At 43.2% G+C, this 27,541-nt stretch overlaps 1 protein-coding gene and 2 pseudogenes across 6 annotated transcripts in view; 2 read left to right on the forward strand and 1 right to left on the reverse strand.

The window, feature by feature from the left end:
* Positions 1-27,541, forward strand: part of CACNA2D3 (calcium voltage-gated channel auxiliary subunit alpha2delta 3) — a 2,000,770-nt gene that overhangs the window by 1,183,886 nt on the left and 789,343 nt on the right. For all 6 annotated transcript variants that reach the window (XR_010186941.1, XM_063940834.1, XM_063940836.1 and 3 more), the window contains exon 14: positions 27,204-27,337. Coding sequence is in view for 5 of the 6 variants with exons in the window: in XM_063940834.1 (XP_063796904.1) it covers positions 27,204-27,337 (134 nt within the window). In the remaining variant the exon portion in view is untranslated. The remainder of the gene's footprint in view (positions 1-27,203; positions 27,338-27,541) is intronic.
* On the reverse strand, positions 19,753-19,871 carry LOC134963470 (5S ribosomal RNA; annotated as a pseudogene).
* On the forward strand, positions 23,687-23,805 carry LOC134963472 (5S ribosomal RNA; annotated as a pseudogene).

Below are 27,541 nucleotides of genomic sequence, written 5' to 3' on the forward strand. Positions count from 1 at the left end.
ATCTCTATACCCCATTAAGCAGCAGTTTCGTAATATGAGGACGTTATAATGAACAACAATCCTCTAGGTTATATCCTTCATTCTTCCTCATAGGTGATGGTCGACTTCCATAAAATGTTCATGGTAATTCTGATATGATTAATAAGCAATATCCTATCATAGAAGCAGAAAGGATTCATAAATATAAAAATTCATGAAAAAATATTTTTATCAGCCGAGATCAAATTCTTATATAAATAAAATTATTGAACAAGTAAAAAATCTTAAACAAGTAAAATAGTAAAACATCACAAAAACCACTTCAGTTCAAAGTCTAGATTAATGCCACTTGGTGTTAAGGTATTATATTTGTAAATTAATTCCATCTCCGATTTTGCCAAAAGCTTGGACAAATTTCTTTGGCGGTGATTGCATTCAACTCGTTTTAAACCAACGAACCTTAAAATCTGTTTTGGATCGCTGTTATGGTATAATTGAAAGTGATTAGATAGAGCATTGGTTTCTAAACCCTTTTTAACATTTCTAATATGTTCCCCCACTCGTACCTTTAGAGGGCGAGAAGTTCGCCCTATATAGAACAAGTGGCAGGGATATTCAAGTGCATAAATCACATTTTTAACATTACACGTTATAAAATCACGTATTTCGTAAATGTGACCATTGATTTAAATATTTCCAAGTTTTTTACCCATATCTGTTTTGATCTCTTTACACCCTATACAGCATCCACATCTGTGAAACCCCTTTGTATTAATTATCCCTTTTCTCTGTTCTACCGGGAGATCACTTCTCACCGTTTGTTCCTTAAATTTGGGGCTTTCTTGTATATGAAAATAGTTTTTTTCTGGTAAAACCTCTCTCAATATGGGGTCTTTTTTCAAAACCTCCCAATGTTTTTTAAAAGATCGTTCTAAAACTTTATGTTGAGCATTATATCCTGTTAGGAAGGCATATTCAAACTTATTAGAATACCCTTCCCTTAAAGGTCATTCCATTAGCAGTTCATTCCTATCTAGATCCATTATCTCTTTTTTTACCAGATCTAAAGACGATTTCTCATAACCACATCTCTGAAACCTTTCTTCTAGCTGGTCTGCTTGTTGTCTAAAAATTTGGTCTTCCGAACAATTACATCTTAGTCTTTTGAATTGGCTATTTGGTATAGAGTCAAGCCAATTCTTATGATGACAGCTATTTTTGTCTATATAGGTTTGAGAATCTGTGAGTTTGGTGAATGTTTTTGTACACAGTGGCCCTCATTCTGAGTTGTTCGCTCGATAGCTGCCTTAGCAGCATTGCAAACGCTAGGCCGCCGCCCTCTGGGAGTGTATCTTAGCTTAGCAGAATTGCTAAAGAAAGATTAGCAGAACTGCTACTAAATAATTCCCTGCAGTTTCTGAGTAGCTCCAGACCTGCTCCTAGACTGCGATCACCTCAGTCCATTTAGTTCCTGGTTTGACGTCACAAAAACGCCCTGCGTTCGGCCAGCCACTCCTGCGTTTTTACCTGGCACACCTGCGTTTTTTAGCACACTCCCTGAAAACGGCCAGTTTCCGCCCAGACACACCCACTTCCTGTCAATCACACTACGATCACTCGAGCATTGAAAAAACGTCACTTGAGCTTGTGTAAATCTACAAAGTTTTGTGTGAAAGTACTTAGCGCATGCGCGCTGCGTACCATGCGCATGCGCATTTTTGCAGTTTTTTCACTTGATCGCTGCACTGCGAAAAACGGCAACGAGCGAACAACTCGGAATGACCACCTGTGTTCCTTCTTTAACATAAATAGATATATCTAATAAATCTACACTTTCTGGGCTTATGTTTAAGCTAAACTCTATATTTAAGGCATTCTTGTTAAAGTACATACAGAAATTGTCCAGTGATTCTCTGTCTCCTTTCCATATGAATAGGACATCGTCAATATAACGCTTTCATGACACCAGGTTCGCCCCAAATGGGTGGGATCCCCAAATAACGTCATTCTCCCATTTTCCCATAAAGATATTAGCGTAACTTGGGGCGAACCTGGTGCCCATCGCTGTTCCAGTTTTTTGAAGAAAGAAATCTCCATTAAATTTGAAAATAATTATTCATGAGAATAAACATCACCCCCTCTAGGATAAATTCTTGTGTTCTAATTTTGATATCACTTTTGGCCAAAAAATCTGCTACTGCTAATTTCCCTGCTTCATGATTAATAATAGTGTAGAGATATTTCACAACTGCTGTTATCATAAACATCCCTTCCTCCCACGGGACCGTGGGTAGGAAATTTAGGAGGTCTTTTGTATCTCTTAGATGTGATTTATTAGTGATCACAAGGGGCTGCAGGAAGTGGTCAATCAGCTCAGATAAATTTGCTGTAACTGATCCTATCCCAGACACTATTGGTCATCCGGGTGGATATAAAGGGTTCTTATGCACCTTAGGTAGATCCCACTATCAGAATCCAAACCAGTTTACAATCCAATGTTTTGAATGAAAAGGAAAGGGATTTCCTTATTTCCTTATTGATATAGAACCAGTAGTCCCAGTGATTTATCTGTTACCTAAGGTGCATAAGAACCCTTTACATCAGGGCTGGCCAAACCGGTCCTCGAGATCTACCAACAGTTCATGTTTTCCAGGCCTCCTGGAGATCTGTAGAATTGTCAGTTAGGAATGAATGCAGCACATCTTATTTAGTAATGACTACACCTGTGCACCAGCAAGGTGGTCTGGAAAATGTGTACTGTTGGTAGATCTCGAGGACTGGTTTGGCCAGCCCTGCTTTACATCCACCTGGGCGACCAATAGTGTCCGGGATAGGATCAGTTACAGCAAATTTATCTGAGATGATTGACCACTTCCTGTTTTTGATTTTTTACTTGTTCAACAATTTTATTTATATAAGAGATCTCGGCTGATAATAATATTTTTTCATGAATTTTTATATTTTTGTATCATTTCTGCTTCTATGATAGGATATTGCTTTTTAATCATATCAGAATTACCGTGAACATTTTATGGAAGTCGACCATCACCTATGAGGAAGAATGAAGGATATAACCTAGAGGATTGTTGTTCATTATAACGTCCTTATATTAAGAAAACTGCTGCTTAATGGGGTATAGAGATACTGCCACCAAGCAAGTTACCAGAAGTGATGTTGCCGCCTTATTTTATATGTTCGGGACTCTTATTTTGATCATTGTTATTTATTTATTGATTTATGTATGTTTTCTATGGTCTATTCATACCCCTTTTACACTCGCAGGAAAATCCCGGGATATTGCACGTGAACGCGCATCATCCCGGGATTCTTCTCAGTGTAAATGGGTACATGGACAATTTCCCGGGACGAGCATCCCGGGATTTCATCCCAGGTCAAAAGCAGGGTTGAACCCGGGACCGTCCCGGGAAGCTGTGTAGTGTAAAAGGGTCCGTCCCGGGATTCACTATCCCGGGACTGTTAAAAGGACTTGGATTGGAGCTTTCTTGGGCTCAGAAAAGCTGATGTCATCTTTTCTGAGCCCAAGGCCATTTCTAATGACATACTAATGCATTTGCAGGGATATCCCGGGATCAGTGTAAATGGGGCTGTCCCGGGTCGATCCCAGGTCTTAATGCAGTGTGAAAGGGGTCAGTCCCGGGAATGCATCCCGGGATGCATCCCGGGAAGCATCCCGGGAGTGACCCGGGAGTGCGAGTGTAAAAGTGGTATCATAGGATCAGTGAGACAAACCAGGAAGTGACACGGTGATATATACACAAAGTCCTGTCTTGTTTGTCTGGTTGCCTAGTTGCAGGATAGCTGCCGTGCTATTAAGACACGGAAGTCATGGGAAAGTCCTTATTTGCAGGACTTTGTTCTATGTGTTTTTTTATTGTGATTTTTATGGAGTTTTTGTCCTGCATGTTATGTGTTAATAAATTAACGTATTACACGAGAACCCGAGACTTTTATTTTTTATGATAATTGTGACTGAGGTGTTGGGAACAGGGAAGAGTCTGAGAAGATCCAACCATTCAAATAGAGAAGATACATGCTGGAGTACTGTTTAACTACAGGAACGTAACTACTATTTTGTGACATTCTTCCATCTATTTATGTTGAAGTTCATTGTAGAAAGCACCTTCTTGTGATTCTTGCATACTTTTTTGTATATTGTCTGTTTAATAAGAGTAATATCGTTGGTATACACAATCGTTGTGAGGGCTGCTTCAGTTTTGCGCACCAAAGGAAGCTTCTATTTTGTTTCCTACAGCAGTGATCTACACTGACAGCGGCTGTCAGCTGCTGGCTGCTGGAAGTCCCCTCAGGTGCTTTAGGACAGGTATGACTGCAGTTTACCCTAACATTACACTATAAAAGCCCCAGTTCAACAGGCATCCATTATGCAGGGAGACACTTAGTGCCTGTAATCGTCAAGAAAGACATTCACCAGCTTTAGAAAGTTACCTGCGGATATAGTTGTAGCTGCCTAGAACTGAGTTTAGCAGCCCAGTGCTTTGAGACTGCAGCACTTCATGTTGTTTTAGTGGACAGTAAGCTGACATGTGCGCCAGGATAAGGAGACAGCATTTCTAGCCAGTAGCCAGCTATCCATAATTGTGACAGCGGATTTAGTTCAGTGAAACCCTCTGTAAATCGATACTACCGCACTTGACACTACCATTTCCAAACATTAGTGAGGAAAAAGAGGGAGTTGTTATGGAAAGGCGACCACAAACTACAGTAGTTACCACATTGTATTCACTCGCAACCTGGATAGGATTTCTCACCGTAAGGGAAAAGTAGCTTTACAGGCAGCAACTTAAAGAAACTGTGCTCTTTCGACCAGTAACATTCGCTTAATTCCGGGATCTCTATTGGAGACAGAGTGAAGAAGGTAACCAACGTGCACCATCTCTAATTTATTCAGCTGAACTGGGTGGGTAGCATTTATTGGGGATATTGACATTAACTGTTAAGGTAAAAGTGACAAAAGGGGGTTAAATGTTGATGAATCTTCATATTGGTAATGGTTCTTGACCTGTTTGTTTAAGCATAGTTGTAAATGAATATTGAATTGTTTTTGTGTATATATCCAGTTCTGCTATACAGATGCAGCCATCTTTACCTTGGCCTTTAATAGGATTAATTGAGTCAGGGCAGTCGGATTTAGTGGGTCATTCTGACCTGATCGCACGCTAGGATTTTTCGCTGCGCTGCGATCAGGTCAGAACTGTGCATGCGTATACACCGGGTACAAAGTGGATCATTGCCGAGCGATGGATCTAACAAAGAATCCATTCGCACAGCCGATCGCAAGGAGATTGACAGGAAGAAGGCGTTTGTGGGTGGCAACTGACCGTTTTCTGGGAGTGGTTGGAAAAACGCAGGCGTGTCCAAGTGTGTGCAGGGCGGGTGTCTGACGTCAATTCCGGGCAAGAGCAGGCTGAAGTGATCGCAGCGGCTGAGTAAGTCCAGAGCTACTCAGAAACTGCACAGAACTTTTTTGTACTGCTCGCCTGCACACTTGCAAAGCAAGCATACACACCCCTATAGGCGGCGACTATCTGACCGCAGTGCTGCAAAAAATAGCTAGCGAGCGATCAACTTGGAATGACCCCCTTAATCCCCTGCTGTAATGACTTAATTCCCTGATGTATTGTTCTCTCTGTATTGTATTGCAGCTGAAAACAATAGATGAAGGGCTTATGCTAATAAACATGGTGTGCCTAGGCGCGGCAGAGAAGTCAAGATGAGCGTGGCTCCATCTGTACCCTGTAAATTGAAGTGTTTATTAAAAAAAGTCACCTCTGGTGTCACTAGTATCTTAAACCAGAGGTTAAACCAGGGGTGGGGAACCTCAGGCCCGCGGGCCGTATAAGGCCCACAAAGCCACTTGATCCGGCCCTCCCAGGCTCACCTAACCAAGGGAGATGCAGGGCGCCCGCTGAGATTTTGTTACTAGTAGGCCCCCAGCTTCTTCCCCTCAGCAGCAGCCAGAGGTAGGAGCTCACTCCTGAGCTCCGGCTCTGACAGTGTGCGTGAGTGCCTGTGCAGTGCCATGGGAGAGATGCCATGACATCTCTCCCATAGTTCTGAGGAGCAGGCAGCCAGGCAGAGGGCAAGGGTCCGGAAGCAGGAGCGGGGCTGGTGAGTATTGTGTTTTTTCTTTCTTTTAATGTGTGTGTGTGTGTGTGTGTGTGTGTGTAAGCGGTGCTACTAGGGGTCATATCTAATGGGGGCATATCTACTGGGGGAAGGCTAATTTTTAAGTTGATAATTTTTGTGTGGCCCCCGAAGGTTTTTATAAATATCCAAATGGCCCTTGGTAGAAAAAAGGTTCCCCACCCCTGGGTTAAACAGTAAAACCTGTTGCATGCAGAAAAGCGCAGAGAGACAACTACTCAGACAGTCGGTGCCAGAATAATAAAATATCTTTATTGTTTACCTGGAGGAAATTTATTGTCACTGTCAAAGATTGAAAACTGACTTTAGCAGATAGGCGAGAGTTTGGACAGCAACAGTAGGTTCACGTGTAGACTTTTCTTTCCTACTAGTCTATGAAGCACGAGGAGACCTGTGCTAAAGGATAAAAGGAACCTACCTGACAGGTAAAAGAACAAGAAACTATTCGCCATTTTGCGGTAAAGGCTAATATAATAATATGATGCACATATACGGGATCAGTAGGTTTTACCAACGATCGGTATGCCGGCCGTCAGTATACCGACAACAGAACCCCGATCGTCAGTATGCCAGCAGCAGGGTGAGCTCAAAGAGTCCCCTTGTAGGCTCATTGCGATTGCCACGCTGCGGGCTCGGTGGCTCCGTATGCTCGCCACAGGTTATATTCCCACTATGTGGGTGTTGTGGACACCCACGAGTGGGAATAGCCCCTGTTAGCCACACTAAGTCCCTTAATAGGGCTCAGTATACTACTACACTCCCCCCCTCCCCCATCTAAGACCTCCTGGTACTATTGAGGAACACGTGGAGTCAATGGAGAGGAGCTGTGCTTCCCTGCAACGCTGCCAGTGTAAGCTGCAGAGGGAAAATGGCGCTGGTGAGCTGCTGAACCCGCTCATAGTGAAGCTTCACCCCGTAATGGCGCACGGCTTCCCGTTTTTTTATCCTGGCCTGAGGTCTTAAATGTGCTTAACTTAGGGTTAGAACCCGTGTTAAGGCAGTAGCCAGTGTGGGTAAGCATTGTGGGGGGTTTAGCGCCTGCCACATGGTGGGACACACCAGCCGCATGTCCTCTGAGTCTCCCGGAGCGCAGCCTGCATGTCAGCGCTGCGCTCCTACCCTGATGCCGCTATTCTCACCGGTGACCCGCTTACCGGGACACCGGCATTGTACTCACATCTTCTTTCTTCTGGCTCTGTTAGGGGTGGCGGCGTGCTGCGGGAGGGTACGCTGCGCCGTGGTGGGGCTTGCGAATGACTCCCTCAGGATTTCAGTGTCCTGTCAGCAGAGAAACAGGACCATGAACTCTTAAAGGAAGTTGGGCCGTTCTCTCCCCTAAGTCCCACGAAGCAGGCAGTCAGGTGCCAGCCTGAGCTGCCTGAAAATAACAAACTAGAAAATAAATGCAGGCACATTTTCTAAACGGAGTCTGGTAGGAGGGGCATAGAGGGAGGAGCCAGACCACACTATTGATTTCTTAAAGTGCCAAGGCTCCTGGTGGACCCGTCTATACCCCATGGTACTAATGTGGACACCAGTATCCTCTACGGACTACAAGAAAAGGATTTACCGGTAGGTAATTAAAATCCTATTTTCAGCTTGAACACTCCCCACCCAAATCTAAATCTCTCTGTACATGTTACATCTGCCCCGCCCAGGGGAACATGTTACATCTGCCCCACCCAGGGGAGTAACTGCCGGAGACAGTGGAGTCAGTTGCCGCCAGGCTCCAGCCCTGAAGGAAGCACTTCCTCCATTGTCTCTCGTTCCTCCATTGTCCCCTGTGTCCTTCCCACAGCTAGAGAGGAGCCGCTAGAAGATGCGCGTATCATCGTTAACATCGCTCCCCGTGACCTGCTCTTACTGACTACTCTGGTCACAGATGACACGTGAAATCTGACTGCGACCCGCAACCTCAGCAAGTGAGCGTGACTGAGGAGCCAAGACACAGTGGGTGGAGGGGGCACCAACATTTATCTTGCCTCCGAGCAACTGGGACGAACTTACGCCACTGACCCCACCAGTGCAGCACGGTTTTGCCCAGTTGTGTGCTTTTTTGGTTTGCTTTAAACATAAATAAGACCCTATGTCACTATAATATAATTAAGTTGGGGGCATAATTGTTAATCATTATGGTTTGCCCCCGAAAATTAAGATTACTTATAGCCAGAATCTTTATTTCACCTGTATGTATTATCTCTGAGATGCCAGTACAGGGGCACCGATAACAGCCCATCTTGGCAATCAATAATGGGCCCTACACCCCTGGCAACTGGCCGCCGAGGTGCTCGGCGGCTGATACGGCCCCATTGCCCTGCATGCTATTATGGACGAGATTGTTCATATTGGCATGCATGTATTAGCGACCCGACACCAACGATGAACGAGCGCGGGGCCACACATCGTTCATCGTTGGTGCATACACACTGAAAGATATAAACGATATTTAATTCATTAATGAACGACATCGTTCATATCCTTTAGTGAAATCGCTAAGTGTGTAGGGCCCGTTAGAAGTGAATGCATATAAATTTGCTAATTAAGTAGCCCTCATTTCTCTAGCATCCATAAGGGATATTGGGGAATCTAGTACGATGGGTATAGAGAGAGACGCGGTCCAAAGGAGCCGGAGCACTTTAAATTTCTTCACTGGGTGTGCAGGTTCCTCCCCTCTATGCCCCCTCCCACAGGCAGTTTAGAAAAAAGTGCCCTCAGGAGAGGATGCACATCTCTGAGCTTCAATTTCTTTTTAATGTTTGTTATTTTCGGTATGCTGTTTGGACAACATCATAACTGCACAGTGGGAGTTGGGGGGGGGGGGGCGGTCACCGGCCTTCCAAGGTGCACAGCCGCTTCCCTGCTGTAGGACCACTATCCTGAGAGGTTGTTGTTCAGCAGGGCCTTGGCTGCCACAATCGTAGCACGCCGCACACCCCTAACACTGCCTGAAGGTGACGTCTGTGGTGGGTACAAACCAGGGGTCCCACTAGGGGGGTCCCCCGGTTCAAAGTGTGACTGAACACGGGCGCAGCATATGGGACCCTCCTGGGGGGTGTCACTAGGGTCACCCTTGTAGACTGGCTGACAATCTCTTGAACTAGCACTTGTTTGATGTTTTTAAGCAAACAGAAGACATTGCCAGTATAAATAATCACTGTAGCTCCGGTGCCATTGGAAGGGTCGGGGCTACTTTAGAGAGGGACCAGAGGCATTTTGGCGTCTTCCTCTGCTTAATGCAGCCACAGACAGCACACACAGCGCTTCCTGCCTTACAAGACACGCTGGAAAACTGGTACAGGGTGTAGCAAAGTGGGAGAGCCGCTATTGTACACTATCTGGGTCCTCTACAGGACAGACAGTATTAGTGTTTACTGTAATATAGTTAGCTGTCAGCCTCACTGGGACTGTGCAGCTAGGGGTGTGCTGGTGTCCTACTCTCCGTGTGTCTCCTCTCCATGGCCGCAACTAGGGGGGGCTAGGGGGGCATGTGACCTGGGTGCCGGATTCGAGGAACACCCCTCCATATGTGCATCGTCCCTTACAGGCTGTTGCAGACTTAGCTGCTAGGGCAGATGTTACACAGCCCTCCCCACCTCTCATGCAGCACCACAGAAACGTGGTTTGCCTGCTCTACTCTGTGACTCAGATGAGGAAATACATCAGGATGGGGAGGACTTGGATTCCGTTAGTGAGGATTACGATTCTGCTCAGGGTATTGAACCCCTCATTCTGGCTATATGGGATGTGTTAAAGCTCCCTCTAGAGGACGCTGCATCACAGCAGTCATCTTTCTTTACACAAAACAAGCCTAATGTCACTTTCCCTGAATCTGCAGGGTTAGATCACTTATTCAATTTAGCCTGGAAAAATCCAGACAAAATATTCCAAATGGCAAAAAAGGTTTTGCTCACTTTCCCATTTGCACCTGAATGTAGGAAATTTTGGGAGGAACCCCCGGGGGTTGATGTATCAGTCTATCGACTGTCCAAAAAGGCGGTGCTGCCTGCCCCGGGCTTCTTTACTATATGAAGCTACACTCAAAAATCTATTTACAGTATATGGTAGCAGATGTATCGCAGAGGCCGGTCATAGCAGGTTGCAGGATGACCCATGCTATTTATACGTGGGCTACTCAAATTCAGGAGGGCCTCTCTGGGGCTATGCCCCTGGTCACTATGGTGACCATCCTAAAGCACATTCAGGACACTACACACGTCCTCTGTGATTCCCTCAAGGAGATGGGAAACATTAATGCTAGAACCTCTGCCATGGCAGTGTCGGCGCGCAGGGCCTTGTGGTTGCGTCTGTGTATTGCGGACGCGGAATTCAAATGCAGTGTGGAATCCCTCCCCTTTTCAGGGGAATGGCTCTTTGGGGTTGAATTGGATACATGGATTTCCAAAGTTACATTTGTGAAATCCACGTTTCTCCCACCTGGGGCCCCGCCGGCGAGACTCACCTACTCGGGGCCATCTATACAGTCCTTTCGGTTTCACAGATTTCGATCTAAGGCCAGAGGTGCCTCCAGTGCAACTAGAGGCACCAGAGGTAAGTCAAGAAAGCCTGCAAGATCCAGCTCTCAGGAACAGACCACCATTTCTGCTTCCACTAAGGCCTCAGCATGACGGTTCCTGCCCACCCACCCTGAGGGGATCTCGAGGTGGGAGCTCGACTGCGTCACTACAGCCACGTCTGGGAGGCTTCCTGCCAGATACCTGGGTCAGGGATCTCGTTTCTCAAGGCTACAAGCTGGAGTTCGACAGTGCTCCTCCCCAATGATTTTTTAAATCAAGTTTACCAGCTTTGGAGGATATGCAGGCTACATTGCAACAGGCCATCCTAAAGTTGGTCCAGTCCCACGTCATTGTTCCAGTACCAATACCACAACGAGGCAAGGGTTATTACTCCAACCTGTTTCTGGTACTGAACTGGACAGTTCAGTAAGGCCTATTTTGAATCTAAAGTCCTTGAATCCTTACCTGAAAGTGTTCAAGTTCAAAATGGGATCCTTGCGAGCAGTGATTGCGAGCCTGGAAGAACAGAAATTCATGGTTTCCTTGGATATCAATGAAGACCTACTTCCATATTCCGATTTGGCCACCTCATCAGGCGTACCTGAGGTTTGCCCTGATGGACAATCACTTCCAATTCCAGGCCCTGCCCTATGGCCTATCCACAGCTCCGAGGGTGTTCACAAATGTGATGGTGGAGATAATGTTCCAGCTCCGGATTCAGGGAGTCAATATTGTCCCTTACCTTAATGATCTTCTGATCAAAGCAAGATCCAGGGAGCTTTTGTTGCTATATATCGACCGCACTATCCAACTTCTGTCACACCATGGGTGGATCCTCAACTTACAGAAGTCCCACCTGGAGCCGACTCAGCGGATCCTGTTCCTGGGGATGTTGCTGGATACTGTAGCCCAGAAGGTGTTCCTACCAGAGGACAAGGCGAGAACACTTCAGGAGATGGTCCGCATGGTGCTCCGACCTACTCGAGTGTCCATCCATTCCCCATAAGATTGTTGGGAAACATGGTCGCCTCATACGAGGCGATCCAATATGGCTGGTTCCATGCCAGGACTTTTCAGCTGGATCTCCTGGGGTACGTCAATCGGAAAGGTGGGACAAAAAGCAGAGTCTGCATGCGAGAGGTGTCAAGGATACTCCTCTGGGCAGAAAGAAATGCAAGAGCAATGTCCGCAATCTTCATTCCTTGAGTAGACAACTGGGAAGCGGACTTCCTGAGTCGTCACGATCTCCACCTGGGGGAGTAGGGTCTCCACCAGCAGGTCTTCCAGCAGATCATCCACCGTTGGGGCTGCCTACAGATAGACATGATGGCTTCTCATCTCAACAAGAAGCTTCACTGGTATTGCTCACAAACCAGGGACGTCGCCTTGGCCTTACCGGCTGGTCTACCTGTTTCCTCCAATTCCGTTGCTCCCAAGGGTGCACAAGCGCATCAGAAATCAGGGAGTTCAGGCAATTCTAATTGCCCCAGCTTGGCCTTCGGAGGGTGTGGTACGCGGATCTTCTGGACATGTCCGTTGAAGACCCTTGGCCTCTACCTCTCAGAAGAGATCTTCTTCAACAAGGACCGTTCGTCTACCCGGACTTAAGGCGACTTCATTTGATGGTATGGAGGTTGAGCGGAACATCCTAGCTCACTAGGACCTTTCCAAAAAGGTTATTGCTGCCATGGTTCAGACCAGGAAACATGTGACGTTAAAACACTATCATCATATCTGGAGAAGATATGTCTCTTGGTGCGAGGAATGCACGTATCCGTCTGCGGAGTTCCACTTGGGACGTTTCTTACATTTCCTGCAGGCTGGGGTGGATAAGGACTTACGTCTGGGTTCCATTAAGGTCCAGATTTCAGCTCTCTCCATTTTCTTCCAGAAAAAATTGGCAGTGTTGCCAGAAGTTCAGACCTTCTTGCTGGCGGTACTCCACATACAACTTCCTTTTGTTCTGCCTACGGCACACTGGGATTTCAATGTAGTGTTGGATTTCTACAGAATTGGGGGCCTTATCGTGTAAAAGTCCGTACTTGGGCCCTCATTCCGAGTTGTTCACTCGTTATTTTTCTTTGCATCGCAGCGATTTTCCGCTAATTGCGCATGCGCAATGTTCGCACTGCGACTGCGCCAAGTAAATTTGCTAAGAAGTTTGGTATTTTACTCACGGCATTACAAGGTTTTTTCTTCGTTCTGGTGATCGGAGTGTGATTGACAGGAAGTGGGTGTTTCTGGGCGGAAACTGGCCGTTTTATGGGTGTGTGTGAAAAAACGCTGGCGTTTCTGGGAAAAACGCGGGAGTGGCTGGAGAAATAGGGGAGTGTCTGGGCGAACGCTGGGTGTGTTTGTGACGTCAAACCAGGAACGAAACTGACTGAACTGATCGCTGTGGCAGAGTAAATCCCGAGCTACTCAGAAACTGCTAAGAAATTTCTATTCGCAATTTTGAGAATCTTTCGTTCGCAATTTTTATAAGCTAAGGTTCACTCCCAGAGGGCGGCGGCTTAGCGTGTGCAATGCTGCTAAAAGCAGCTTGCGAGCGAACAACTCGGAATGAGGGCCTTGGTCTTTTACAAGAACAGAGCGGAGATCCGGACTACACAGCAATTTCTGCCGAAGGCTGTCTCCGCGTTTCACCTGAATCAACCTATTGTGGTTCCATCCAGTTCTGATACTTCTCCTCTGGAGGCGTTGGATGCTGTGCGTGTTTTGAAAATCTAAGTCAAGCGCACAGCTCGAATCAGAAAAACAGATTCCTTGTTTGTGCTCTGTGATGCGCAGAAAAAAGGTTGACCTGCTTCGAAGCAGTCCATTGCTCGTTGGATTAGGCTTACTATCCAAGAGGCATATGTGTCGGCAGCCTTACTTGTTCCTAAGTCTCTGAAGGCCCACTCTACAAGATCAGTGGGCTCTTCCTGGGCGGCCCGTGGAGTCTCGGCCTTGCAACTATGCTGAGCTGCTACCCGGTCGGGGAAGAACACCTTTGTGTAGTTCTACAAATTTGATAACCTGGTCAAAGAGGATACCCAGTTTGGCAGGCGGTGCTGCAGCAGTCTCTGCACGTTCCTGCACGTTCTGGAAGCTTTGAGACGTCCCCATCGTACTAGATTCCACAGTATCCCTTATGGATGCTAAAGAAAACAGGATTTTAACTACCAACCGGTAAATCCTTTTCTCGTAGTCAGACCTGATTGCTCGCTAGAGTTTTTTGCAGCGCTGCAATCAGGTCAGAACTGTGCATGCGTATGCATCGCAATGCGCAGGCGCGTCGCACAGGTACAAAGCGGATCGCCGCTAAGCGATGGGTTTGTGCAAAGAATCCATTTGCACGGGCGATCGCAAGGTGATTGCCAGGAAGAAGGCATTTGTGGGTGTCAACTGATCGTTTTCTGGGAGTGATTGGAAAAAACACAGGCATTCCCAAGCATTTGCAAGGCGGGTGTTTGACATCAATTCTGGTCCCGGACAGGCTGAAGTGATCGCAGCGGTTGAGTAAGTCCTGGGCTACTCAGAAACTGCACAAGATCTTTTTGTACCGCTCGGCTGCACATGCGATCACACACTTGCACAGCTAAAACACACTCCCCGGTGGGCGACGACTATGCGAACACAGGACTGCAAAAAACAGCTAACGAGCGATCAGGTCTGAATTACCCCCATTGGGCACCCGCCTCAGTGCATTGACTTTTCTGCAGGTTCTCTTTTATGTGGTTATCTGTTGTTTCCAGCCATTGCTGGTTGTTGTACGATAGTGGTGTGCTGGTTTTTAAATCTCACCACTCTTTGTTGTCATGTTTCCTTCTCTCATATATGTCCTTTCTCCTTCGGACATGTTTTTACCTATAACTGCCTGTGGGAGGGGGCATAGAGGGGAGGAGCCAGCACACCCAGTGAAGACATTTTAAGTGCACCAGTTCCTTTGGACTCCGTCTATACCGCATCGTATTAGATTCCCCAATATCCCTTATGGACTACGAGAAAAGGATTTACCAGTAGGTAATTAAAATACTATTTTTACAAATGAAATTAAAGGAGATAACTGCTGCTGTTTAACCTTTCGTACATATTGGAGATGCTTCATTTTTTTGTCCCTGAAAACAGCTATTTACATCGGATACGCCACAATGTAGTATTAATAAATGTTCCCCTTTAAGACGAACAGATGGAGTAAGTGTCTTATGGACTTTTGAGGTGGGATGTACTAAAAGGAAAATGCGGTAAAACCCCTGTTTTCGGGAGTTTTACCGCATTTTCATATGTACTAAGACCCGGCCGCCGGGTTTTCATTTTCACCGCCAAGGGTATCACCATCTTTTGTTGGCGATACCCAATAGAAGCCTATGGGCTTCTTTCACGCCCATCACCGCCGAGCACCACACCCGCCGAACCTCCCCTCATCTGCGTCCATGTGCCGCTCCTCGATCCCAGCTCCTTCTCCGCCGCTGCACAGCTATTTCTGCTTCCAGCTGCAGGGGGCAATGTTAATCTTATACGTTAGTACATATGTGATTAGTATCGCTGCGGTGGGCAGCGATGCATTTTAATATATCCTACCCTTGGAGAGATCTGGTGCCTCCCTGCACTGCAGAACACACACAGAATTCTTTTATATTCACCCTTCCATCTGCATTGCAACTCCATGGCGTTATTATAATTAGGTAAATCTTTACAAACTGTTTATAATGTAATATGTAATGATTTTCTGTTTTTAATAAAGGCAGATACACGGTGGAGAACCTAAAGGCACCCAGCCTTGAACACCAGCATTGCAGATCCTCCCGCCTCCACAGCCATTCTATTACTAAATTCTCTATTTCTCTATAATGAGCCTTCTGTTGAGTTCAATAGTTCTGCTACTGCTGTAAGAGTTTTTGTTAGTTATCAGATTCTTCCCATAGATCATACCTCCCAACTGTGCAGATTTCAGCGGAACAGTCCCACTTTTCCGACACTGTCCTGCTCCCCCACCCATGGGCTGCTGGAGTGCCGGGCTCTCCCCCAGTGTGACAATAAACAGGAGGCGGGATGTAATGGAGTCCGAGTTCGCCTGACGTGTGGGATGCCGGCCGAACTCTGACTTTTTTCTACATGGGCAGTCATTTATAAGGCATGGTTTTGCCCCCAGTCAGAGCCGGCCTTAGGCATAGGCAAACTAGGCAATTGCCTAGGGCAGTGGTTCCCAAACTTTTGTGAGTCACGGCACCCTGGAGTGTCAGATTTTTTTTTCACAGCACCCCTAGGCCACAAGTTTCTTATTGAGAAATTTAGAAAAAAAATATTAGATTAAGTAAATTATTTTTATATGTCATCCTTAGGGTCAGTTGTGTGGTGAGGGACAAGATTTGCTTCTGTATGTCCACATATTATTTAATTGGCAGCCACCAGCACTGGTTTTGCCTATTAAATTGACAATAAATAGTTTGAATTGGTCCTTGACAAAATGACAACCAACCTGAGGCACCCCTGCAAGTGCCTCGCGGCACCCCAGGGTGCCACGGCACACAGTTTGGGAACCACTGGCCTAGGGCATTTGGTATGCTTAGGGGCACCAGTAGCTTCTGCTGATTAAAATGATATGCGACATGCCTATATTCTGTGTGTGACTGTGGCTGTATCTGCATACAAAATGCTACATTGCAGTGTATTCCTTGAAATCACTGTAATGTAGCATTTCCTATGCAGATACAGCCACAGTCACACACAGAATATAGGCTTGCTGCATATCATTTTAATCAGCAGAAGCTGCTTGTGCATCCTAGCCACATAGTAATGCAAATAAGATGCATTTTCATAAACAAAAGGTGCCCGACGTTAGCAGAACTGCCAGCTGACTCACGCCAGGCATCTCCTGCAGAACTAGCAGCCGTGCTATAGGGGCACCAGCCAAAATCTTGCCTAGGGCATCATATTGGCTAGGGCCAGCTCTGCCCCCAGTCATGCCCTGAAAATGTCATACACCAGGGAACATGGAGTGGCAGGCATGAGGCCACGCCCCATATCATGCTCGCACCTTCAGCACATGCGTGAGGTTACTCCAGGGAATATAAGAATGTTGGGTGGTATGTCATACGTAGCTACATACTAAAGGATGTATCAAACAATCCTAAAAGCATAAATGTAAGCCGAATGTGGGCACGGATAAGTCAGGTCTAGGTGGTAGTGTACATTAGAGGCGGCATCTCTAGTGGCTCTCCCATTTCTCTCTCTGGCATTGACTCCACAAGCTTGTCTTTATCAGGCTGTAGTAAAAAGGCTAGGCCAATACATACAGTAAATTGGCTACACGTGACAACCTTGAAATTGGAATAAACAAGCAGATTTATTAAAGCCGAGTAGGAGGACACAGGTCCAGGGAATAGTATGCACAAAATAATGATCAGCATATAAATGACATGCAATTTCGACAAAAATGGAATGATACGGATATATGACAATAATTTACAGCACTGTTAACACTGTAATATATGGGTCTTCAACCTGCGGCCCTCCACCTGCTGTGGAACTATACATCCCAGCATGCCCTGCCTCAGTTTTAGCATGCTTTAATAGCAAAACTGTGGCAGGGCATGCTGGGATGTGTAGTTCCACAGCAGCTGGAGGACCACAGGTTGAATACCCATGCTGTAATCAATATGCAATATTTCTCATGGCAATTAAATACGCTTCCTCATTTGCTAATTAATCTACCAGTATGTCTTTGGGAAACTAGAGCATAAACACAGGGAGAACATTTAAACTCCACACTCTTTATGTTATACTAGCTGATCTACTCGTTCTTTGCACGGGAGTTTCTGATTTTCACGGTTGTAAATATAAATGAGTGTTAAAAATTTGGAAAATCGGTAGAGCTGTAAATGTGAGACGTCTTAATGTGAGTAAATATATCTATGGTTCTTGGCGTTATCCAAGGAGCACCCGTAGCAGATACAGTAAAAAGTGACAGGTCCATTTTTGTAGTTTATTAAATACTACACACTGGAGGTGCAATCCAAATTTTGATCCGATTGTCCATTTGGGCGTTATCGTTCACGCAACGCAAGCCACGCATCGGAAATGATGTCATTTTGTCAACCCTCTTTTCAATCCCTTAGGAGAGGTTTATTAAAATTCTAATTATGTAGTTTTCCTATTTCCCACCTGCAGAATACCTATGTTAAATTTCATCTTCCCAGTACATCGGGAAGTGAGAAAATTAATGTGAGTGAGTGTGAGTGAGCGCTTTCAAAGGGACGTGCCAATCCCGAAACGTTGGGCTTTATGCTGTGAATTTTTTAATACAGTTGCTTATTGAACAAGACCCTGAGTGCCGCTGAATACTTCATTGCTTCTTTACATATTCAACACTATCTCAGAGGGCACCTGGGCAATTGCTTGGAGTTGTGGGAGTGCCAGTCCATGCTTTAGTTATATATGGGGATACCGGATAGGGGTATGAGCGACCTGAGGTGTTTGTGTGTTGCCAAGTGTAATAAATATAATAAAAAGAGTTATAAAAATATATTATCAATTTATTTCACAACATTAGGAATGAATTTAAAGTGCAATGTAAATGAGAGAGACAAAAAATTATTAATTAAAAAATTAAAAAGAGAGAGTCCTTTACATAAAATATGGTTCTAAAAAGACAATTCTTTTAAAAAAGGAAATGGACATATGTTAGATCCTCAATTAAAGTGCAAATTGCCTGTGCAAATAAGCTCATTTAAAAAGTGGAGTAATAGCATATATAAGCTTAACTGATATAGCAGGAGGTCTCTGGGTGAAGGCCCAACGCATTTCGTCTCCAAGACTTCTTCATGGGGTAAGTGACAAGGTATGGTTGAACTCCTATATATACCCCCATAATTGGGAGTTAAGTGATGACATCATATCCTGTCTAGGTTCATACATATTCATTAAAAAGTTTCTGCTTGCTGTAGCATAGTTATATTCCTTATTGGTAGCCGCCGTTTTTAATGCAGCATAGCATAAACACTGTATATTAGTGAATAAACGAATTTCGGGCATCAGAGCAGATAGTCCCGGACAGGCGCGGTACTTCCGCCACATTTCCGGTGTATGGACAGTCCGTATGCGCATGCGCGCCGTCTTCGTGTCGTTCCCCACTTCCGGTTGCGCTTGTGCGGCGTGACGACATCTTCATGTGTTCGGCTGTATACATCTTATTGGTTACTTCTGGCACATGATTTCCCAGTCCCGGAATTGCCATGTAGTGGAACGCACAGGTGGACCGCATCACGTGACCTGGATACTCGGCTTTGCCTTGTTGTCATGGATACGTTCTCCATGTTCTCTTATGGTTTTTCTTAAAAGCATACATTGTCCGGACGTGGTCCCCAAAGAAATATAAATAAAGATATGTTTAGAGGATTTCCATGTTACAGCGTTATGCACTTGCAGAACGGACATCAAATTCATAAAGATTTAACATTGGTCGACATACTTATGCATAATAGGCCGTATGATACGTATTATATGTAATATTCTGACATTAATTAAAGGACAAATTGTGTGTCTTTTAGAGTATACAGATAATATATATAAATATAGTCACATAAAGGTGCATATATATATATTTAAATTTGTGTGCTAATACACACATACTAGGAAATGTATATAAGAATATACATAAAAGGATATGAGGATAAGGAAGAAGAGGGTTTTGAGGAAAACTCAATTTATTAAAGAGTGAACTAGTGATGTGAAATCATTTTAATAAAAATGTATATATAAAAAATATATAAATATATATAAATAAATATATAAATATAATAATAAAAATAATGAGAAATAGTTATAGCGTGATATTTGCTGAGTGCTGTGTCTGCCATTTAGTTGATGGTGCCAAATTGGTGATCTAGTAAAATGCAGTTGCCTTAAATGTGTGGCCTGTTTATTGAGGTACTATTATCTTAGTGCATACTAGGATATACCTAGATCCTATTGTGCTTAGAAAGGGTTAGTGCGTGTCTATAAGGCTCATAACTAAAATGTGATCAAGTGTTCTACAAGTGTTCTATAAACATCCGTCGCGATTGGACATTTAAACAGTTGCCTTTTACTTTCAGTACAGTACCTGGTATTCCCAATGGGTCGCCCCTTTTGGTACTAGTCAGGCCCAACACTGCTTCGCTTCCAAGTTCGGTTGAGATTGGGCCTTTCCAGTGTGGTTTGACTGTATTTCTTTCGTACGCAACAAAAAATGCCCACACGAGATGTTATATATTTTATTTGATTTTCAATATTTTCATTATTTTATTATTTTACCAGTGAAGTGCTATATATATACATGTGAAATAGTGGAGAGTGCAGAGGATAATTTTTTGGGAAATCTTCAACGACACCTTTACAGAAACGGAGCGATTTCATAGTTCTCGTTCAGGCCAAGTGGATGCATGGTTTTTAACTGGAAAATCCAGAACATCTCTCGTTGTGATAGCTTGATTGCCAAGTCTCCTCCTCTTTCTCCGAGTTTAACCAGTTCTATTGCCTTGAAGGTCAGTTCTTCTGGATTCGAGTTGTGTTTCTCCGTGAAGTGCCTTGAAATGGTATGGCTGTCAACTTTATTCTTAATGTTGCGAACATGTTCTTGTATCCTGAGTTTAAGTTGTCTCTTCGTCTTTCCCACATACTTTTTTCCACACGTGCATTCCAGTAAGTAAATTACCGATGAGTTGTTACAGTTGATAAAGTCCTTGATTTTGTATTCCTTCTGGTTTCCCATGTCGCTAAAACTTCTCCGATTGGGATGTAGGAATTTGCAAATGTTACAACGACCACACTTGTAAGATCCAACACATCTGGGTATCATCATAGTGTTTTCTGTTTTGGTTTTCAGCATGCTTGGTGCCAATAAGTCCTTCAAGTTCTTTGTTTTCTTGTATATTATTTCTGGGCGTGGCGGGAGTATCTCTCTTAGTACTGGGTCCATTAACAGGATTCCCCAGTGTGTTTTGAATGATTTCCTTATCAGGTCCTCGTGACGGTTATATGTGGTTACAAAGGCTGTGGATTCTTTCTTTGTGTCCTTTGTCTTGTAAACAAGCAGATCTTCCCACTTGAGATTTTTTGTTTTAATGATAGCTTTTTCTAAAATGTCAGATGGGTACTCTTTCTGCTTGAATCTTTCCTTGTATGTCTCCAACTGTTCTTCACACTCTTTCAGGTCGCTGCAATTTCTTCTTAGTCTTTGAAACTGTGAATATGGAATGTTACTTTTCCATCTTCTGAGGTGATTACTCTTAAAGTGGAGGTAGCTGTTCCGATCTACTTCTTTGATGAAATTCTTGGTTCTAACGGTGCCTTCTGATCCTGTTAGGACCAAGTCCAGGAATTCAATAGATTTTTCATTGGTGTTGGAGGTGAAGGAAAGGTTCATGTTGTCACTTATGTATGAGTAAAATTGATTAAAAGTGTCCAGTGTGCCATCCCATATAATTAAAATGTCGTTGAAGTATCTTCTATAAAAAATTATATTCTCTTTAAAACAATGTGGACCATAGATATAGGAGTTCTCCCAATGTCCCATGAAGCGGTTCGCAAAGCTTGGAGCGAAAATGGTACCCATAGCTGTTCCACAGCGTTGTAAGTAAAAACAGTCTAAAAATTTAAATAATTGTGACTTAAAATAAATTTCATAATGTCACATATGAAGTCTTTGTGTTGGGTTGTTAAAGATGGGTCGTTATTCAAAAAATGTCTGCATGCTGTGATGCCTTTCATGTGTTCAATGCATGTGTACAATGATTGTACATCGATGGTAACCCAAAGGTAACTTTCTGTCCATTTTTGATCTTTCATGAGGTTGAGTACCATGGTGGTATCTTTAAGGTAGGAAGGTAGATTCTTCACATATTTATTTAAAAAGATATCCACGTACTCTGATAAATTGGATGTTAATGAATCAATGCCTGCCACTATTGGGCGTCCTGGTGGATTGGAGAGAGACTTGTGGATTTTCGGGAGGAAATAAAATATGGGGGTAACTGGGTCATTCTTCATTAGGTACTGATATTCGTCTTTGGTGATCAATTCCGTGCGGAGCCCTTTAATGAGTAGTGTTCTTAGCTCCTCTATGTATTCATCCTTCGGATCGTTTTGTAATGGGATATATGACTTTTCGTCTCCCAGCAATCTTTCTGCTTCCGTGATGTACTGATCTCGGTCCATGATCACCAACCCCCCCCCCTTTGTCAGCCGGTTTTATAACTATATCTGTATTTTTCTGTAATCTCTTCAATGCTTCACTTTCTTGGTTACTTAGATTCTTTTCCTTCACTGGTTCGATATCGCTGTCGCAGAGGTCTTTCTTTACAAGTTCATAGAAGACACTGATGTTGTTCCCTTTTGACTCCAATGGGTAGTATTTTGATGTTGGCTTGAGTCCAGACTGCGAGCGACTCTCGTAATTGGATATAATGGCAGTTTCTTTCCTGGCAAAATGTCTTTTAAGAGTGAGTTTCCTCACAAATTTATTGAGATCTATGAATGTTCCAAATTTATTAAGCCCTTCTGTGGGGGCAAATGACAGACCTTTTCCTAAGAGAGATACTTCTGGTTTCGTGAGGGTATGTTTCGACAGATTGAAGATTCCTTTTTCTATTGGGTCTAATGTTGTAATGCCTCACGCCGCCCCGTTTTCCTCTTCTTCTTGGTGCTGTCTTTTGAGTGGTGTAGCATGTCTAATGTCTTCCTTTAGGTGATACTTTGTCAGTTCTTTTGGACGGGCACCTGTCCCTGACGATAAAAAATGTTGGTCGGTGTCTGAGCCCAACCTTTGCAATGCTGCGAATCTATTAGTCGATCTTACTTGTGATTTTGGTGTGTAAGTTGTCCTTTGCGTTCTTCCTTTGTTAGGTATTTGTGTCCACTGGGGATTTTCATGCCTTCGTGTATTAAACGTCTGTGTTCTGAATCTGCTCCAGTTCTTTACCTTGCCCTGGTCATAGTCCTTCTTGTCACGTTCAAATTTTCCTTCTTTCCCTTTGATGACCTCGTTCTCTATATGTTCTATCTTCTGAAAGAGTGTGAAGAACAGTTGGAGACATACAAGGAAAGATTCATGCAGAAAGAGTACCCATCTGACATTTTAGAAAAAGCTATCATTAAAACAAAAAATCTCAAGCGGGAAGATCTGCTTGTTTACAAGACAAAGGACACAAAGAAAGAATCCACAGCCTTTGTAACCACATATAACCGTCACGAGGACCTGATAAGGAAATCATTCAAAACACACTGGGGAATCCTGTTAATGGACCCAGTACTAAGAGAGATACTCCCGCCATGCCCAGAAATAATATACAAGAAAACAAAGAACTTGAAGGACTTATTGGCACCAAGCATGCTGAAAACCGAAACAGAAAACACTATGATGATACCCAGATGTGTTGGATCTTACAAGTGTGGTCGTTGTAACGTTTGCAAATTCCTACATCCCAATCGGAGAAGTTTTAGCGACATGGGAAACCAGAAGGAATACAAAATCAAGGACTTTATCAACTGTAACAACTCATCGATAATTTACTTACTGGAATGCACGTGTGGAAAAAAGTATGTGGGAAAGACGAAGAGACAACTTAAACTCAGGATACAAGAACACGTTCGCAACATTAAGAATAAAGTTGACAGCCATACCATTTCAAGGCACTTCACGGAGAAACACAACTCGAATCCAGAAGAACTGACCTTCAAGGCAATAGAACTGGTTAAACTCGGAGAAAGAGGAGGAGACTTGGCAATCAAGCTATCACAACGAGAGATGTTCTGGATTTTCCAGTTAAAAACCATGCATCCACTTGGCCTGAACGAGAACTATGAAATCGCTCTGTTTCTGTAAAGGTGTCGTTGAAGATTTCCCAAAACATTCTCCTCTGCACTCTCCACTATTTCACATGTATATATATAGCACTTCACTGGTAAAATAATAAAATAATGAAAATATTGAAAATCAAATAAAATATATAACATCTCGTGCGGGCATTTTTTGTTGCGTAAGAAAGAAATACAGTCAAACCACACTGGAAAGGCCCAATCTCAACCGAACTTGGAAGCGAAGCAGTGTTGGGCCTGACTAGTACCAAAAGGGGCGACCCATTGGGAATACCAGGTACTGTACTGAAAGTAAAAGGCAACTGTTTAAATGTCCAATCGCGACGGATGTTTATAGAACACTTGTAGAACACTTGATCACATTTTAGTTATGAGCCTTATAGACACGCACTAACCCTTTCTAAGCACAATAGGATCTAGGTATATCCTAGTATGCACTAAGATAATAGTACCTCAATAAACAGGCCACACATTTAAGGCAACTGCATTTTACTAGATCACCAATTTGGCACCATCAACCAAATGGCAGGCACAGCACTCAGCAAATATCACGCTATAACTATTTCTCATTATTTTTATTATTATATTTATATATTTATTTATATATATTTATATATTTTTTTATATATACATTTTTATTAAAATGATTTCACATCACTAGTTCACTCTTTAATAAATTGAGTTTTCCTCAAAACCCTCTTCTTCCTTATCCTCATATCCTTTTATGTATATTCTTATATACATTTCCTAGTATGTGTGTATTAGCACACAAATTTAAATATATATATATATGCACCTTTATGTGACTATATTTATATATATTATCTGTATACTCTAAAAGACACACAATTTGTCCTTTAATTAATGTCAGAATATTACATATAATACGTATCATACGGCCTATTATGCATAAGTATGTCGACCAATGTTAAATCTTTATGAATTTGATGTCCGTTCTGCAAGTGCAAAACGCTGTAACATGGAAATCCTCTAAACATATCTTTATTTATATTTCTTTGGGGACCACGTCCGGACAATGTATGCTTTTAAGAAAAACCATAAGAGAACATGGAGAACGTATCCATGACAACAAGGCAAAGCCGAGTATCCAGGTCACGTGATGCGGTCCACCTGTGCGTTCCACTACATGGCAATTCCGGGACTGGGAAATCACGTGCCAGAAGTAACCAATAAGATGTATACAACCGAACACATCAAGATGTCGTCACGCCGCTACACAAGCGCAACCGGAAGCGGGGAACGACACGAAGACGGCGCGCATGCGCATACGGACTGTCAATACACCGGAAATGTGGCGGAAGTACCGCGCCTGTCCGGGACTATCTGCTCTGATGCCCGAAATTCGTTTATTCACTAATATACACTGTTTATGCTATGCTGCATTAAAAACGGCGGCTACCAATAAGGAATATAACTATGCTACAGCAAGTAGAAACTTTCTAATGAATATGTATGAACCTAGACAGGATATGATGTCATAACTTAACTCCCAATTATGGGGGTATATATAGGAGTTCAACCATACCTTGTCACTTACCCCATGAAGAAGTCTTGGAGACGAAACGCGTTGGGCCTTCACCCAGAGACCTCCTGCTATATCAGTTAAGCTTATATATGCTATTACTCCACTTTTTAAATGAGCTTATTTGCACAGGCAATTTGCACTTTAATTGAGGATCTAACATATGTCCATTTCCTTTTTTAAAAGAACTGTCTTTTTAGAACCATATTTTATGTAAAGGACTCTCTCTTTAATTTTTTAATTAATAATTTTTTGTCTCTCTCATTTACATTGCACTTTAAATTCATTCCTAATGTTGTGAAATAAATTGATAATATATTTTTAGAACTCTTTTTATTATATTTATTACACTTGGCAACACACAAACACCTCAGGTCGCTCATACCCCTATCCGGTATCCCCATCCTTTGTTTTGCGGTAACATACCAGTGCCGTTTCCTTAGGGGGCAGCTGACGCCCAAATAACTGGGAGTTTTTTCTAATTGAGAGTTTGTGTTATCACAAGTGGCGCAGCATTCTCTTGCAATTATATATATATATATATATATATATATATAGAAAAGTTCCAAGAATAACCACCAGAGGGATTATACCCAGATAAACCAGCACACAGCTTAATTGAAAAAAAGTGCTTTTTACTGTTTGTAGAATGAAACAGAAATTTTGAAAGGTAGCAAGCATATGGCACACATGTTGATGGCAGCATATAAAATAAATCAATTGATACTTAACATTCCGACAGCTGTTTCGACTATCTTCTTCATAGGAATGAATAAGGTGTCATAGTGCTGAACACTGCACACCGCAGTGTCAGTTTCTAAAGTGACATGTGCCTGGCATAGCACCATCCCCCCATGTGCCTTTCATAGCACCATCACGCCCCCTCACACATAGCTGTCCTCATTTTGGTGCTTCAACACCCTATATTTTAAATAGAAACAGTGCGCACAGCCCAAAAAGGGGTGTGTTCTTGCTGGGAACGGGCATGGCCACACAATAGTACCCCCAATTCAAATTATGCGACACAGTACTGCAACTTTATTTACATTTTATCATGCGAGTGTCCCTTATTCACGTTACATCACACAGTAGTACCACTTTACCTTATATATGTTACTCCTCACAGTAGTGCCCCTTATTCACATTACATCACACTGAATTGCTCCTTATTCACATTACACCACACCATATTGCTCTTTATTCACATTAGACCACACAGTAGTGCCCTTTCTTTACGTTACGCCACACAGTAAAGCACCTAAGACACATAATGCCACACATTAGTAATGCATTTATACACATAATTCCACACAGTAATGCCCCTTAGACATATGACACACATTAGTAATGTCCTTATAAACATAATGCTCCTTACATATTATGCCAACTTGTATAAATGCCCTTATACACATAATGTCCATTACACATATTGTATGTTGCACATTATTAATGCCCTCATACACATGACTCACAGATATGCCGCACATTATTAATGCATTTATACATGACACACATAATGCCCCTTACACATATGCTCAACACTACTTCACAACCAACCCACCTGCACACAGCACTAACATGGCCGCTAACACTGTGATAACACTAACACTGCTTAGATAGAGATGTGTCCTCATACATCTTTCCTCAATATTCCATGCAGCAGGAGATGCCTAGCGTGAGTCAGCTGGCAGCTCTGCTAACGTCGGGCACCTTTTTTGACGAAAATGCATCTTATTTGCATTACTAGTACAATATGCGGCTAGGATGCACAAGCAGCTTCTGCTGATTAAAATGATATGCTGCATGCCTATATTCTGTGTGTGACTGTGGCTGTATCTGCATACAAAATGCTACATTACAGTGATGTCCAGGAATACACTGTAACGTAGCATTTCGTATGCAGCTACAGCTGCAGTCACACACAGAATATAGGCATGCCGCATATCACTTTAATCAGCAGAAGCTGCTTGTGCCCCTAGGCATTTGCATAGTTTGCTTATGCCTAGTGTCGGCTCTGCCTGTACATATTCCGTATGTCAAATCGATTTAATGAATTCCATGGTTACTTGTCTATTTGTGAAATGTTATCAAACTTTAAATATGTTTTTTTCCAAGTTCATTCAGAGTTTGCTTTTTTGCTGCAGGCTTCTTCACCCAAATATCCACCCTTGCTGACGTACAAGAGAATGTTATGGCATATCTTCATGTCTTAAGTAGACCGAAAGTCATTGACCAGGAGCATGATGTTGTGTGGACAGAAGCATATGTCGATAGCACAGTAAGTATAGACATACGGTACCTATGTGCCAATGTTTTATATACCAGCGAGCGCAACGCCAGACATGGTTGAAAGAAAAGTCCACACTAATGTTTTTGAAAATAAATGAATTATCACTACTATTGCTCAATGAATAACAAGATGGCTTATTATTAACATTTCCTTTTTTATTTACTACAATAGCTATTGGTAGATTCAATGTCA

This window comes from Pseudophryne corroboree, chromosome 9 (assembly GCF_028390025.1).
Source record: "Pseudophryne corroboree isolate aPseCor3 chromosome 9, aPseCor3.hap2, whole genome shotgun sequence".
In the NCBI taxonomy this organism is placed as follows: Eukaryota; Metazoa; Chordata; class Amphibia; order Anura; family Myobatrachidae; genus Pseudophryne; species Pseudophryne corroboree.